Genomic DNA, 16,338 nt, shown 5'->3' with positions numbered 1-16,338 from the left:
TGGCTGCAGGATTGTCAGCAGATGCAGAAGAGAGACAGAAAATGGAGTGAAACTGTTTTTTTTTTCCTTTTTTTCCTGGTTTCACATTTAGCGCCTGAGGGCCTTCGACACCAAAGGTAGAGCGGGGGTGGACACAGCTGCGGTGCCGAACTTGCCCCAGGCACAAATAAAGAGATCTAATGCGGTTTGACTGTGCTGTCGGTGAGACCGGGGAGCCGGGGAGGCACTTCAGAGCCGACTTAGCACAGCAACATCTGCCGCCAAGTTCCGCCAGTAAGCAAGTGCGGATGGCAGGTAGAAGAGGTGGTGGAGGGGGTAGCTCAGCCGAGCTCTTTTGAAGAGGGGGATTGGTGTGAATACCTGCCCCCCCCCGGCATTGCCGTTCACATTGTAGATTTAGTTTGTGAAAGCAGCTGTCTGCGGAGCGTCAGAACGAGGTGTGAGGTGAGTGCTGCCACAGCATTCATTAAATCCTGCGAGTCCTCCTACGGATGAGGAGCAGCGAGCAGGCGTCACAGTTCCTGTTTCTGCAGTTGGACTCGTTCCTCTCGTCTGTTCCTCGCTGGGGGACGCGTGGGCTGAGTGTGTTGCATTGTGTGTGCAGGTTAATAGTATTATCCAACAGAGCCACACACTGCTGCTGAGCTCAGCTTTGATTGGACGTTCAGAAGCTGGGGGTCTGTTTGGGGGGTTGCACAGACGCCTCCTCCTCTTACAAATGGGGTTCTTGCAGAAACGGCCCCAATGTCCAGATTCTCACTTCAAACCTACTCATGCAGTGGAACCCTTGTACTGTCCTAGACATGTTTACATTAAAGTGGGGTCATCTGGACCCCACAAGACAGCGCGCTGAACTTTTTTTCAATGATTTTTTATCTTCACTGGTGTCCGTGGCAGACATAAATCCTGCCCACATTTGTCATCACACATCAATGTAAGGTTGGGGTCATCTGGACCCCATAAGAGAGCACGAGGGTTAAAGTATCAGACTTTTGGGCAGTGTCAGAAAAGCGACGTGTTTGTGTTAAACTTGCCCCCCCTCCCCCTCCTCACGCAGGAGATCTGTCAGATACTGAACTGCTTTCACATCATTTTACCTTGTGGAAGCACTTGTCACTAAGATGGTCTTGAATCTTTGAATGCACCCTTTCAGGACTTGATTAATTCTGACATTTTCCTTGAGATTTGCTCGGCTGAACGCAGAAGAGGTGCTGCTGTCTAGATGGTGGATCTGTGGGCCAGCGCCCCTCCCGGGAAGTTCTGCTCAGTCCTGGCTGCATATAGAAATGTTGAGACTAGAATGGAAATGCGACTTGATATCTGGGATGTTGGGTTGGCGTGAAGGCGGAACGTGTGGCTTTAACACAAGTGCCTCATGAGCATTCAGCACAGTCAGTTTGAGGATAATGACTGTAAACAAACTGAGCGCATTGGCAGCCCGTTTCTGGCCTCTACACTGCATTTTTACATTGTGAGCAAGAGGGTCACATTTTTGTGGGAAATGTTGTTTTCGTAGAAACGCAGCTCAAGTTCTTTGAGAGTTTCCTCTATAGCAGATGGTGCAAAAAATCATTTCCAGTATGTTTATCACTCTCAGGCATACAGAAATACTTTTTATTGGAGAGCGCACATGCACACGACTATGCAGTTAGTTATCTTCCAATCAAAAATGTTTTCTTAGGTTATTTGCTTTATTTAGTAAAAGTAGTCATCTCAAATAAAAATGTCCAGCAGTCTCGGTTTCCTCCAGAAAAAAAAAATCTGTTCTTCTGGAAATCAGAAGAATTTCCTGCTTGAGTGTCAGCATGCTGCACCAGAGGACCTGATGAACTCACTGATTAAACGTTGGACTCCACAACATGGACCAACAGTGGACCGGCACTCACAGAGGCTGCACTGCTGGATGCTGCAAGCTGGTGGCGTGGAAGCCGTCCAATGCTAAGCGGCTCTCTTCAGATGGCAGGAGAGGAGGAAGTGAAAACGTGTGGCTGCTAACGCCGCGGAGCTCGGCGAGGAAGGACGAGGCTTTGTCCCCTGATCTGCAAAGCAGAGCACAGAGTGCAGCATGCAAACAGATGCACACACACTCATCGTTTCACACGTTGTCTCCATGAATTAACACAGCACAGTGAATATGGTGAGAGCATTTCTTCGAAACTAATAAAAGCCGTCAAACTGTATTGTTCAGTGTTGGAACAAATGGCTTATTGGAGCCAAAACATGAGGAATCCTTGCTGCTCTTCAGCGTTGGCAGAAGGCTGCTTTGCTCTCTCCACAGCTGTTTCAAAGAATAATTTGCTACCTTCATGTCTGTTAAGACAAACATGCTAATGTGCTTCTACCACATGCTGAAGGAAAGAACCCAGTGAGGCTTCGACGCAGGATAGATGTACCATCACACTGAGCAGTGGAGGCCTTTTTTTCACAATAAGACCTTAATCAGAGCCAAGCATCCTGGCAAATGATATTAGTTCTGAACAAACGCTGGGATCAGAGCGTATGAGATGTTTGAATTGACAGGCTAATTGGAATTCAAGCGGAACGCCACAAATAATGAAGTGTTGGGAGTAGAGCTGAAGCTGAACTGGGCAGTTTCACGCCCAACAACCAGGCAGCAGCAGCAGCAGTTGCTGATCCTGACACTCCGCTTCTCTGAGGAACCACAGCTCCACTCCTCTTTCAACATTTGTGGGAATGCATCGGAAATCTTCAGGATGTTTATTTAGTCGGGAGCTTTGTGAACAACTTCCAACCCAACATTTGTGTTGGTTCAGCTGTAAAGATGGTGAAGCATTTAGGCAGATGAAAAAGTTAAAGCAGCACTTCAACTGTTGCCCAGGTGCATGCTGGGTAGGCTGGGGTTGAAACACATTTTGGATGGATAGCCTCTTTAGGATAATCTGTTAAAAAAAATACATGAGAAATTATTTTTCATGTTTTCTTGTTTTCCATAAGTTTGGTTGTTGTTTAAACAGATCTAACATAAATGAAAGTGGAATTCATTTCTCTTGTTGAATCATCAGCACCTTTTCAGTCAGAGAGCTTTTTTTTTTTGTAACTCTGAGCAGTTTGTGTGGCAGTGAGGATGAAATGGAGAAAGCACTTTGAATCGTCTGGATTTGAGGGACAGGAAGACATTTCTCCACTCAATGCCTTTGGGCGCCCACTTTATGTACGGGGCGCTGCAGGGGAGTGGTGGGCCCTAGGCCTCATTAGTTCTGTTTTGTTGGCCCCAGAAGTCTGTGTTGAGGTGCCCCGCCCTCACAGGGAAAGTGACAGCATTAACTGCAGATTTACGCCCTCTTCACCAGATTAGTGTTCTTCACCTTAACCAGGGAAACTAGGGCAGATGTCCATGTGGCTGGTTGTAAATGTGATAATGACCCCCCCCCCCAAAAGACTTCCTGCCCCTCCTCCATCTGCGGTTTGGACCTGACTGCATGACCCCCGCCCCCTCAGTGCGTTCCTGCACCGATGAAGGGAAGCTAATTGTTGTTGGTGGCAGCCGGGTGGAGAAGTGGTGTGGAAAGTGGCCTAATGTGGTAAACGGAGAGAAGAGCAGGATGTGTTACTGACGGACAGGGCTGGGATCAGGTGGTCCATGGATCAGCTCCGTCTGGTTGTATTAATGACAGAACCGGAGTCTGGCTGCTGCTGGAAGCTGAGAAGGAAAACCCCACAAAGACAAGGCGCTTTTTGTTGTTTTGTTCCCCGGTCTCCATCAGCTCTGAAGCTTTTGACCCCAGTGTTTGTGCGCTCCTGTTTTCCTCTCCATTAGCTGATGGGGGGGGGGCTGTGTTTGGGTGGCCGGGGCTGGTACCTGCACCCCCCTGCCCTCCCTGCTCTACAGCTGATAGGATAGGATCTGATGTCCTGCCGGTGCCTCTTTTCCCAGCAGCCTTCAGACCGGTCGGAGCAGCGGCGGTGTCGCCGTGCGCCGAGCCGTTTCTTCATCACCTATTAAAATCAAAGCGCAGTGGTGGTGGGGGGGCGCCAGGAACCCAGCTTTAATTAAATTACATTATTGTTAACGTCAGCAGCGCAGAGGCTGCTGCCTCCTCCGCCGTGCTGTCGTCCTCTTCACCTCTCCCCCCGACACACCCGGGGAGGGGGGGGGGGGTATTCTAATGCTGCCCCCCCCTGCACCACTTTGAATGTTCAAAAAGATGGAGCGGGGAGTCCTGTTATGCTGGGAATATGTTCACAGTGAATATTCAATTAGCCTGCCATGCATTGTAGACATGAATGTAATGCTGTGACTGCACGCTAATATGTAGTGAAGCCCCCCCCCCTCGAGGAGCTCCACGTAACCTGATCCTCAGTAAATGTTTGGGTTTGATAACAGACATCAGGTTATGAATAAACATGTAAACATGTGCCTCCATGACGCTCTGAAAGTTTCTCTCAGACTCCTCCCCGGGGGGCCACGGCCCCCCAGGTTCATCCCCAACATTGCTATTGTTTATGTGTTTGGTGGGAAAACGAGGCGAGCAGCCTGCAGAAAGCCCCCCCAAACCCTTTGTGAAGGGATCAGTGAAGTGTCACTAACGAGGCTGCATTCACGCTGGAACTGGGTCTCTGTGACCCCGCCTCCTCCGCCCTGTTGCTCCGGTTCAGACCAGCTGTGGGGAGATTACCCCTTCTCTGTGGACGGTTTGTGTCAGATTCCCCCTGAAACACTCATCCACTTCAGACTTTTGGTCAGTCACCATGGAGCACTGACCAAAGCAAAAGGAAGTTCTCGTTTTTATTTTAGCCTGCTGGTCTGAACATGAGAGCCCAGCCTCCCACAGGCCCCCCATGAGTCTGTGAGGGTTATCCTGTTTCTGCCCCCTCCATGCCCAGGACATGGAGCCTGGTGGTCAGTGAGCATTTAGGTGAATTAGTGGTGTCCTGTCAGCGGCGGTGAAAGGGTCGCCTCTCATCCTGTCCCTGACTCCACTCCGTTAACCCCTTCACATTCGCTTAATTATGCTAATGAGCTTAAGCCGAGATGTCTGCCGATAAACCCAGACTCCTTGAATTCCTCTGGACCTTCCAGCTCATGTAGGTGTCTCTGTCAGGAGACCTGGCATTGGGAGGCAGCTCTGCTCCGCTGCACATCTGAGGCTTCGATCCAGAAGCAGAACCTCAGGACGGAACATCTGAACGTCTGAGTCGTGGTCTTTCTTTGTGTCCTGTCAGTCTGGAGGTTGGATCTTCACTCATTCCTCTGACTGGAGCTGAGTTTTCTATAAATTAATTAAAGTCTTTCAATATTGAATGGTAGGAATAAGTGCAGATGTGACATTGAAGAGATTGTTGAAGGGTTTCCAGATGTGGCCGTCGCTCCTTTTTCCCGCCGCCGCCATGTAGAGGCTCTTCCTGTCGAGTCGTGTCTTTAGTTTTGTTACACCTGGAAAAAGAACTTTGTAAAGATATTTTATCAATGTCTGTTAATATCATGATGGATGTATCTGATGTTAACGATGATTTTCTAAAACAGCTTATTAACCTTAATGACAGAGAGATCTTTTACAATTGATCGGTTGTCTCCTCTTCAATTACAGTGAGTAATGGTAGCAGAGGATGACTTCATGCTGAAAGTGCAGCTCTTCACTCATTCTTCTGTTTTCTGAGGCAGCAACAGAAACCTTTAAAGAAAGAAATGTTTTTTCGTTACTGTTGATGAGTTCTCAGGAAGACAAATTCATCATAGAGGAAGAAAAAACCAGAAGAATCTGTTCTCTCGGCTCGCCTGTCCGTCTGGGAGCGAATGCTTCAATCCCACTGTTGAGGAGCACAGATGCACATTCAGTCCCGCCTTCTCCACAGTCTTAATAGTGTTAACCCGTCAGCTGTCCCCAAACCGAGGACACAAGCATCTCCAGTGTTTTCGCTGCTAAGCCGGATTTTCACTCTTTCTCGCAGCCAACACTTCCCCGCTCCTCTTCAGCACTGCATCACCCTCCTCCCTCCTCTTCTTCTCATGCTTGCTGTTGACTGCCTACACTGAAGTCTCCGTTATTTCAAAATTCAGCTTTGGTCACAGAGAAGAATCCCCCACCACACAAGCACACTCAGACTCACTCTGGCAGACTCACAGGGACATTTAAAGCAGGCCTTCACAATTCTGCAGCAGGAAGAGTGTTTGGGCACTTCTCTCTAATATGAAAAAGGATCGTTTTCCTCCCTGGGTTTTCAACATTTTAAACATCAAACTTTCTTTTCCTGATATGTAGTTTTATGTAGTGTATCTGTGATGCCTCACAGAAGGACATTTTCCGTTTTTTTTCTTCTTTTTCTCCTTCTTTCTGGCTCATAGTTTACATGGAAACAGTCTTCCTTTTCCTTTTCAGGGTTGTTTTTGTTCATTCTTCTGATGCTACCAGTTCTGCAGCAGCAAACTCTTGCAGAACAGAACTTTGAAACTCTATTACAGTGTTAGCGTTTGTTTATGGGGCCATAAAAGCCTCCAGGATTTCTGTTTGATGGTTCATGTTTTCAGCATTTCACCCATGATTGAGCTGCAGCTCAAACTCTGTACGTCCTTCATTTCTCTGCAGCCGCTCTCCGTCTCCTCCTCATCCCATTAGTCGCCCCTTTCCTCGTATCTACTCCTTCCTTCCTCACACCGCCTTTGTCTGCTGCCTCTTTATCTGACTTTGTCGTCCCCTCTATTTTTCACACGGTGTCTCCGTTCCTCTCTGTCCACTCTGATCGGGACGAGGAGCGCTGCGCTCCTCTGACAGTGCTCCTAATTAAGACGTAAAACTGTGGGCAGCAGGTTTCTGAAGGTTACACTGTCTGTACTGCAAGAGCTGATAAAGAATGGAAGCGCTGATGACATGTGACGTTTTGGGCTGAGATGATGCAAACCTCTGCTAATGAAGCCGGAGCCGCTGAGGAGCCAGTGGAGCCTTTGAGTGGGAGTGTGCGCGGGGGTGGGGGGTTTGTGTGTTTGCAGGTCTTGCCCCTGTGGCCTTTGGGACATCAGAGCGTTTGTGTGAGAAACTGTGCTTTGGCTAATCTCCATATTTTAGTGAATCTGTAAAGAGAAGTAAAGCACTTTCTGATCTGCTACACATTTGAAATGATAGCAGAAAATGTGTCAGGTTTTGCATCTTAAACTTCACTGTTCTGTTGTGAATTAAGTTTGAACCCATGTCAAAAAGTGTCTCTCTCCTTTAAAGAAAAGACTTAAAGATTTGACTTCCCGGCAGTTTACAAAACAGACAATGTTTGGGCCTAAATGCTTCTTTTGTCTTAATTTAGGATTGTTTGTTTGTAGATGAAATCATCAAATCAAAAGGAAACATTGAACTGCGTACTGTTTGCCCAGCTGCTGAACACAGCAGAAAGAAAGGAAAATTGAGTCCATGTGTGTGCACCAGAAAGTAAACCGTTCAGTCCTAATCACCTCAAACAGGCAGAATTCTTATGCAAACACTGCCTCCATCCACATGTAGCGTACATGTCAGAGCCGTGAGAGGCTGATAACTCCAGACGAAAAGATGAAGTACAATCATGCAGAGCTTCTTCTGAGACCTTCATCATGGAGCTCACATGAAGACAGGACCACAGACACTGCAGTGCTTTTAGCTTTCCAGTGTCGAGCAGCTTCAAACTCTTGTTTGAATAATTACTCTGAATGTGTGATATGTATGCCTACAATTATGGTTTCTATTTGTTCAAACTATTGACACAGTCTGTCATTTAATTGAAGACTTTTCATGCTGCAATCAGTCTGGATTGTTTCATGAAGAGGGTAAAGACAAGCCGACCTGCGGGGAAGACATGAACGAGCTGGTTTGGAAGAAAACACTGGAGACAAACTCCAAAGGTTGATGTGACTAACTTCAGGTCAGGAAAGCTGCTCTGTGTTAGGCACTGCATGTGGATGCAGCCATGTTTTTGTTTACTGATTTAACTAATAGTTTTTATGATGCTGTTTATGAGCCTCATAAACACTGAAAATCCCCCTAAATCATGCCAAAAACACATGACTGTGTTCTGACTGTTAGCTTTTGTTGAAAGCTCCCCTGCAGTTGTACAGACACACACACACACGTCGATCAGAGTTCTCATTCATACTTCAAGGCATTGTGTTGCCTTGAAGTAGTCATAGCAACTGGACCTAAAATATTCTTACTTTAAACATCTTCCTGCTCACCCAAGTGGTGTCAGACTGACACACACGGCTGAAAAATCTTGTATGTCAGCAATAAAAAAAAAAAAACTGGGAACAAAAACTATTCACAGCATCTCTTTACACAACAGATCCAGACTTTCTCAAAAGGTTTTATTTAGGAAATGACCCTTTCAGAGATCCCTTTTCAACATTTACAGTTTAACTTACCGGAAAGTCTCTTCTGGTTCTCGTCACTTACTTGTGCAAAGTTGGACACAGATGATGACTGCTGTGTTACCTTGAATTGAAACAAGAAAAATAGAATGCACTTGGTCAGCGGCGGAGCTTCATCCACTACAGCAGAGCTGCAGCCTCACAGTCCTCAAGTTCACTGGTGTGAGCATCTGAGCCCAATCAGAGCCCAAATGTGACACGCTGGCTCTGGCCATATGCAGGCTTTTCACCCCTCCTCCCTGTGCTCTCGCTGGTGTTGTGAGTACACGAGTCATGACTGTTGGCTGTGGAAACGCTCTGACTCACATAACCCCTCACAAAAGATCAGGCCAAGCTCTCGCAGCCCGGACCGAGCCAGGCCGTCTCTGCATAAAACTCTAATTGATTTGATGGACTTGTGTGTCGTTCACACCCATTCCCCAAACAAACAGTCTTCCCAAGAATTATCTCCATGAAGACGAAGAGCCAGTGAGCGTCTGAACAGGAAGTGCTGACCTGACAGATTTTACTGCTGGGTCTTAAGGGGGGGTTGTCCTGCTAATAAAGTTTCCCGTTCCTACTCTTCTACAGACTTCCAGAGAGGCTAGGTAAATGTTTGGAGAGAAGGTGTTTACAGATGCCTGAGCAGATCTGGCCTTGAGGAAATGAACTTCTAACTGAGTGGTGTAAAAATCAAGCACAGCTGCACAAATAATGACCTTGTCACCTCTTGGTGGTTTTATGTTCTGGATAAAATCTTGTTCTTCTGTCAAAGGCCTGAATGAGCCTTGCTCATGAAAAAAACATATTGCAGCTTCTGGTGGAAAAGAATGAATGGTCCAGGTGGAAAAATAGGGAACGTCTGGGTCAGAGGTCTGCAACCTGCAGCTCCAGATCCTCATGTCTCTCTTTTATCTCTCCATGGTGGCTCCTTGGATAAACATAAAATTAGTCATGGAGACTGCTGACACAGACATGTCGACCGTCAGAGTCAGCAGCTCCTGATAATGACTGCTTAACCAAAACTAACTAAAGAAAACAAATAAACAAAGCCCACAAACTAAGACAACCAAGATCCAAACTAAAATAACAAAACCCAGCAGTGTAAGACTGCTGAGGACAGAGAGGGGAAACAGAACTAAAATAAATACATAAAAGTAAAATAGCATTTTTTTTAAAGTACGGATTATTTAATTAGCATTTATTTAATTAGATGAGTATAAACTGATGTCTGAGGTTCACATAGATGATAAACTATGTAGGTTTTTACATCCTGTTGACCTGAAGACATCTTGTTTGATCAACTCTACCTCCAGAATGAACAGATTTATATGGAAGAGAAACTTTGGTTAAAAGTTTGATCTTTTATGAGTTAAAAGCACAAATGATCTCATGCTGAACAACATTGGTTACTAGCTGCTCAGAGCTGCACTGAGATGATCCTGTTTGACGCAGAACATCTTTTATTTTGAAAATAAGTTATTTGAGCTTCTGTCAAACGTAACAAAGAAAATAAAATTAAGTTTTCACAGATGCTAGGCTCTTTTTATATTTTTGCTCTTTTCTGTGCCAAAAATACACATAATTTATATTTATTATTAGAAGAAAGAAGGTAATGAATGGAAATCCAAATTTCTTAAAGTCTAAAGTAAGACTACGGCTCCTTCTAGGCTTTGATGAGTAGAAATCGAGCCCAAATGGCTCTTTTACTGTTAAAGGTTGCCGACCCCTGGTCCAGGAGAACGCCTGCTAGAGCTGAGGGGGGACCTTGTGGCATGAATAGATGATGAACGACTCACAATGGCATCTTCATCTTTAGGAAGTTTCAGCTTCTTCTGAAGCTTGTATCATAGCCACGCGGTTAACGCTGAAGGTCAGAAGATGGAGGCTGGTGGTATCAGAACTCACCAGAGTGAGATGCTTTTTCATCCAGAGTTGCTCGGCTTTAATTACACTGAGTGAGAAACGTGTAGCTTTGTCTTGACTGAAGAACATTAAAGCTACATTCACACTGGTCACCGCAACACACATTCAAGTGTCCACTTTCAACGAAAGGTCTATGCAAAGGCCTGGAAACCAGCGTTTTGGGCTTCCACGTTCAAAACTCGCTGCTGTGCATAGAATGTATCTTTAAAAAATAGTAAAATATATATTTTGATTTGGGCTAAAAACGACATGATCATAATTAATAGATTATTGGGAAAAATTTTACAAAAGAACAAAATGTAGTTAGAGTGGGACTGTAAAGTTGGAGGGAGTTGTCAGGAGTCAGAGCTCTGACGCCCCCTCTGGTCACCAGTGGGAGCAGTCTCCAGAGGACTAACTTACCTGACTCCAATCTCACAATCACCCACCTGCTTCCTAACCCTTTAACACCAGCGACGCTTAAACACAAAATCTTTTATACAATCGACTAACCGGGGCGGGGACTCGATTGTGGCTGTGGAGTTGAGATGAGTTTGAGGGTTTTGTTAAAATATTAGCCAAAATCTTTTGTATAGAGCTTCGAATTAGAATAATTTGTTGTTTTATTATGTATCAATAATGAATTTGTTAGTTACATTTGTGCCGTTTATGCTCATTTCTTAATGAGGTGATCTAATAATAGTAAAATAAACTTGTTTTAACGACTCCTGACATGACACTAAATGAAGAGATCTTATGTGTTTGATCAATCCTCCAACATGTACACATGTCAGATGACTGAGTGAAATGATGATTAAATCTATTATCAGAACTGTTTATTTTAAGTTTACATTTTATTATCTTCTGCTGCACAGCAGTACCTATTTTATGTTCAGAAGAAATTAGAAAATATTTTTAAAAATAACTGCAATATATTTGCTGCTTTAGAACAATGTTTTTAAGACTTCATTTTAATTTGAAATGAACTTCTATGTGCTGCAGTCAGATTAAAATAAATCAGAACTTCTGTACAGCCTATTGAAAACATCCCACCGTTATGGTTTAACTATTGTGTACATTATGTATATGTACAATATTTATTAGAAATATTTAAATGTTCCTCACAGTTAGTTTCAATACTACAGTTAATACAAAAAATAATGGAAGTTTAATTTGAACTAACTAAGATTTAATGGGGGGGCAAAGTTAAGGTGTAAAAATCTGAAGTCGTAAATCTGTTTGCAATAAAGATTACTTTGATTATTTGATTGATATCGATTTTAATATCGTTATTGCACAATATGAAAAAAAAAACGATATCGCAATATGAAAATTCCTATATCGCCCAGCCCTATGCAGAACAAAAGATTCTGAGTCTTTACAGTAAAGTTGACAGAGACTTTTATTTTCTTGTAAACTCTCCAAACCTGAACTGAGTTGTTTTTGAAGTATCAGTGTAAATGTGACTCCCACCCTGATTTCTGGTCATGCTGCCTCCCCCCACGCGGCTCAGTGAGTGTGTGTTTGTGTGGTAAATGCCTGTTGTTAGTGTACCCGTGTGCGTGTTGCTGCTCATGTCTTCTGCACTCAGGTCACATTAACCCACTTCTCACAGTTTGGAGCTGATGTTGAAGAAGAAAGGAGAAACAAAGGCCTCCCTGCAGTGGCTGTAGCTTCAGGCTCTTTCACGCTGTTGTGTTTCTAGCACGGCTGGCCGACCGTCGCATTATTTACTGCCTGCATTAAAATGCGGCATGATAAGCATATTTTCCCCAGTACAGCTAACGAGATGTTTTATCACCCAGCCTTTGCACCTGCAGGAGCATCTTTCCAGCCTGTTAGTTTACAGCTTTGTAAATATCAAGCTTTCTGTGGTAGATTTAAAGCTGGAGTTTAGCTGTAAAATCAGATGAAAGTTGTAGCAGGAAGATGGATTTGGGCTGTGAGCCATGAAGCTTGCTTATAGGGCTGGGATGAGCAGCAAACTGCTTTTATCACAACTGTTGAGGGGAGTGGTGGAGACGATGCAAACTTTAACAGAAACATGTTAACCATCACGGACAAAATGGTAAATGGCGTTTACTTGTAAAGCGCTCTCTACCTTCCTTGAAGGCCCAAAGTGCTTTACATTCACACACATTCACACACTGGTGGTGGCTCTGCTGCTGAACACTGGCACCAACCTCCCACCAGAGGCAATTCGGGGTTCAGTGTCTTGCCCAAGGACACTTCCACACATGGGTGGGCAAGGCGGAAATGGAACCCACAATCCTCCGACCAGGAGTCGACTGCCCCACAGCCGTCCAGAAAACAGCAGGTGCTGCTGCAAAAGCAAGAGCACAAAAACACCAGAGGAAGGGCTGGGAAACCTGAAAGAACTCAGCAAATATTGGTTGAAAGCTGCAGATGTTCATGACACCCCACCCCCACCCCCCCGTCCCAAAAAAGTTGTCAGAAGAACTAATACCAACAAATTCATCAGCGCAATTACAGCCTTTGTGTCTGTGATTAGACACAAACTCCCATTAATGCCTTTGTTTTACCTTTCTGTAATTGCAGTTAATCATGTCAACTGCATGTTTGTCTGGCTGCGTTTGTTTTCTGCTGCTATCACGTCTCATTAGCTGCAAATCTGCATCTTTAATGTGTTGATAGACTGCTGAAGAAGAGGAGGGCAGTGATCTTCCTCTGCTAATTACATCTGAGGAACAGAAACATGAGCTGCTGCTTCTTCTTGGGTTTGTTGCGTTTTATGAGAATGTCTAGCAAACTTTTAGTTAAGAATGGAGTTTCCCTCTTTCTGTCTGCTCGCCGCTGCAGCTCCACCCCCAGCCTCCCCTGACACGTCCTAAGCGGGCTCACTGCCAGAGCCATTTCCTCCTGCATTAGACTCATCAGGGACTTTTAATGTGTGGCACCCTGTGGGACGGGGGCCACCCTGGCACGTGCACGACACACACTCAAACACACCGCCCCCCAACTTGACAGCTCTCTCCAATTACTGCCCTCCCTGTCGCATGGCCTGCGTCTCCGCTCAGAGCAGATCGCATGTGACCTCATCCAGCATGCCGCTGTGGGTGGGGCTGAGAGCAAGGCGGAGCTTCAACTGACTAAGACACACACTCATAGAGTAAAGGGACATTCTGGAAAACTCAGTTTCCTGTTCAAATGAAATCTTCAAATGTTCTTCTTTGTTTTCAACAGAACCAGACGGTTTTTGTTTCATGCTCCAATGTTTCTACAAAATGTTTGTTTGATTGCTGGGAAAAATAAACAGGAACGTTTTTGATTTGTTTGTGTTTAGTTGAAGGTTTGATTGAACTTTTGAGCACAGACATCAACCTAACCTTTTAGTCGATTACCATCTGGAGTTTGTGCAGTTTCACTAAAATGTCTTTTTTTTTGGTTTATGGAAGCATTCAGGCATGTGCCAGCACTGCAAGAGGAGGCAACAAGCAGAACCTTTACATCTGATTGTTATGTGTGCGTAAACAGTTATGTGGTTTTAGTCTCATCTAGTCCAGTTTAAACCCTCAGGGGTTTGTGGTCACACTGTACAACATTTCAATGCCTTTTTCAAAATAATGATTTAGTTTAAACGTTCATGCCTATATGAGTTTTGACAAAGAGGTTTACTGAAAATTCATATAAAGTTAATTCTATTAGGGTTATAAATCTGTTTTGTGTTTGATTTTTTTTTTCAGTTTTATCTTTTTGTTTCTTACTTTCAGTTTTTTCTGCTCGTGTGCTGCACCGTGGTCATAAATGAGTGTATGAAGTCATGAAGTTAGCTTCAACCTCTTGATGCTTTCATTTATTTCTCTTTTAAAAATAGAGAAATTTCAATTGTTTTTTGTTTTCAATTAGTTGCTAAATCAGGGTAATTTTGGAGCCAACATAGTTTGATGCATATTAGCAGCAACAAGGGTTGAAATACTTTTGATCTTTCAAATGTTCCAATTGTAGCTGTTAAAAAAACTGACATTTTCAAAGACAGTTTGTCCTTCTGGTTTTGAAAAGCAGCACTATGCAGAATCACGCAGCACATTTTAGTCTGGCGGTGAAAAGATTTTTGACTGGTTTGAAGGAGCAATGTTTGCATGTCTGATGTCTTCATGTCATATTTGCAGAATGTGAATTGGTTGCTAGATGCCACATTGCACCATTTACATGTACTCATGAATATGTGACTTCCCGATGGGAGGACCAGAGGTCCTGAGTTGGGGAGCTTTAAACAGAAGCAACCTCCATTCCTTGCAGCTTAATTAGAGGGAGAAAGTTTTTGCCGGCAGAGCATTCACTCTTGTTGATGGGGCGGCCGCCTGCAGACATGAAGCTAGCTTATGTTTTGGTGCAGGCCTTTGCTTCTCTCGGGAGGACAGTTGTGGCGCCGCCTCATAATGTAAAAGTACAGATGAGCCCAGCGGCTCTCTGTGGATGCTGATCCACTGTGGCACCCAGAAGGAGAATTAACAAATGGCTTCCTGTTTATTTCTGGTCCATGTTTGGATCAGCCGCAGAAGTGTTGCACATGTTGTTTGAGACACGGAGCAGATGCAGGCCCAGTTTCCCCTTTCTGCTTTTGCGGAGATCTCAGTGCTGCAGCTTATTTTTGCTTATTCCTGCCTAACGTCTTTTTGTGACCCGGGCTAGCCTATTTTTGTACCGTCAGGATTTTTTGTTCTCCAAAAAAAGACTCACAGGAATATTTTTGAGGAAGTACCAAAAAGTATGTAACTTCTAGAGAACACGGCTTCACAGCAGAAGTCTCTTCACACAAGTAAAAGCTGTGACTAGTCCTTCCTACAAGCATCTGTTCAGCAGCGCTTGCCTTAAAGAGGCTTTTATGAATGCATTGCACCACAAGCTGCGGCTCCTCGGCTGCATGTGGGGATGGAGGGCGACACTGCTCTAAATGAGTTTGGCCCCACAGGCTGTGAACTGCTCCTCTGCTGGCTCACATGTTGAACCAAAGCACCGTTGTCTCTATGGGGGGGGTCCATAACCTGGCCGTGTGTGGTGTTGCAGTCAGTCCATTAGCTGTGAACCCAGTTGTCTGACTGGAGTGGGTTGATTTGGACATCACTTCAGCACATACCGGCCCAGAAACAATCTCTGTCTGATCCTGTTGGCAGGATCCTCCCACAGTCTCCCACTCCTATGATTATTTTATCCTTTTAAATTCTTTATGCCGCATTGCCGTGGCTCCCGCCCCGCTACAGCAGAGCGCCACGTTGGCCATACAGTACATTCACACTACAGTTATTTGGACGGCACTCCGGTGTGGCTCTGTCCCGGTCCCCCCGTTGGATTCTGCTCGTCCATTAGTGCCATCTGTGCCTTCATGCGCCGTCTGTGAGGGCCCCGCTGACGCCAAAACGATTGGCATTTCTCTGGAACAACCAGAGGGACGGTGCCCAGAGCTTTTAGCTGCCAATGATGTGCACTTACTCTGACAAAACCGGCGAGGGTGGTGATGGGGGGTGAACGCCAACAGGAGGCTCCGGCAGGAAACAGCTGCACCTCCAGGCCTGCTGCTTCCATGCTCAGGAGGTGCCGCCTCCCCATACCGCCGTTGTTGTCATTCAGACACAGAGCTGGCCTTACTGTGTCTAATCAGTGACTGAAGGAGGGAGAAGAAGAGAAGGTAGAGCGTAGCAGTGTGACCTGGACACTCAACCCACCGTCCTGTTTGTGGAGTTCTGTGGAAACGTATTACACTGAAAAAACAAACTTTTTGCAGCAGTAATATATACTTAATCATTCCTCATAATATTTACATAATAATTCAAATATTATGCAAATACATAGATTTTTCTAATAAAGAAGTAAAGTTTACTTATTTTTTAGAAGTAATCAAAAAATATGATTGTTTATTAGTAAGGTCTATTTTTTAAATTGTCGTAATCACTTTTGGAGCATTCATTAATATTATGTAAATTTTATTAGAGAAATTTATGTTTGCTCTATTTACTTAAGATTTGATAATAACCTTACTTGTGGACGTAAGTAAATTTTACTAGATTGTTGTTGGTAGTTTTTATATTCATAAATGCAGTAAAATTTAATCAAGAATTGTTAGTGAAAACTGTTGAGAGGATTTTCTTAAG

The 16,338-nt window shown here is 44.6% G+C and overlaps 1 protein-coding gene across 1 annotated transcript in view; it reads left to right on the top strand.

Annotated features, from left to right (window-relative positions):
- antxr2a (ANTXR cell adhesion molecule 2a) overlaps nucleotides 1-15,937 on the top strand; it is a 71,092-nt gene extending 55,155 nt beyond the window's left edge. The window contains exon 16 of the mRNA XM_036213460.1: nucleotides 12,884-15,937. Within this exon, the coding sequence (XP_036069353.1) occupies nucleotides 12,884-12,994 (111 nt within the window). The 3' untranslated portion in view covers nucleotides 12,995-15,937. The remainder of the gene's footprint in view (nucleotides 1-12,883) is intronic.
- The last annotated feature ends 401 nt before the right edge of the window (nucleotides 15,938-16,338 follow it).

Source organism: Oryzias melastigma, linkage group LG9 (genome assembly GCF_002922805.2).
Source record: "Oryzias melastigma strain HK-1 linkage group LG9, ASM292280v2, whole genome shotgun sequence".
Lineage (NCBI taxonomy): Eukaryota > Metazoa > Chordata > Actinopteri > Beloniformes > Adrianichthyidae > Oryzias > Oryzias melastigma.
The sequence above is the reverse complement of the archived record's forward strand: the minus strand, read 5'-3'. Positions and strand labels throughout refer to the sequence as shown.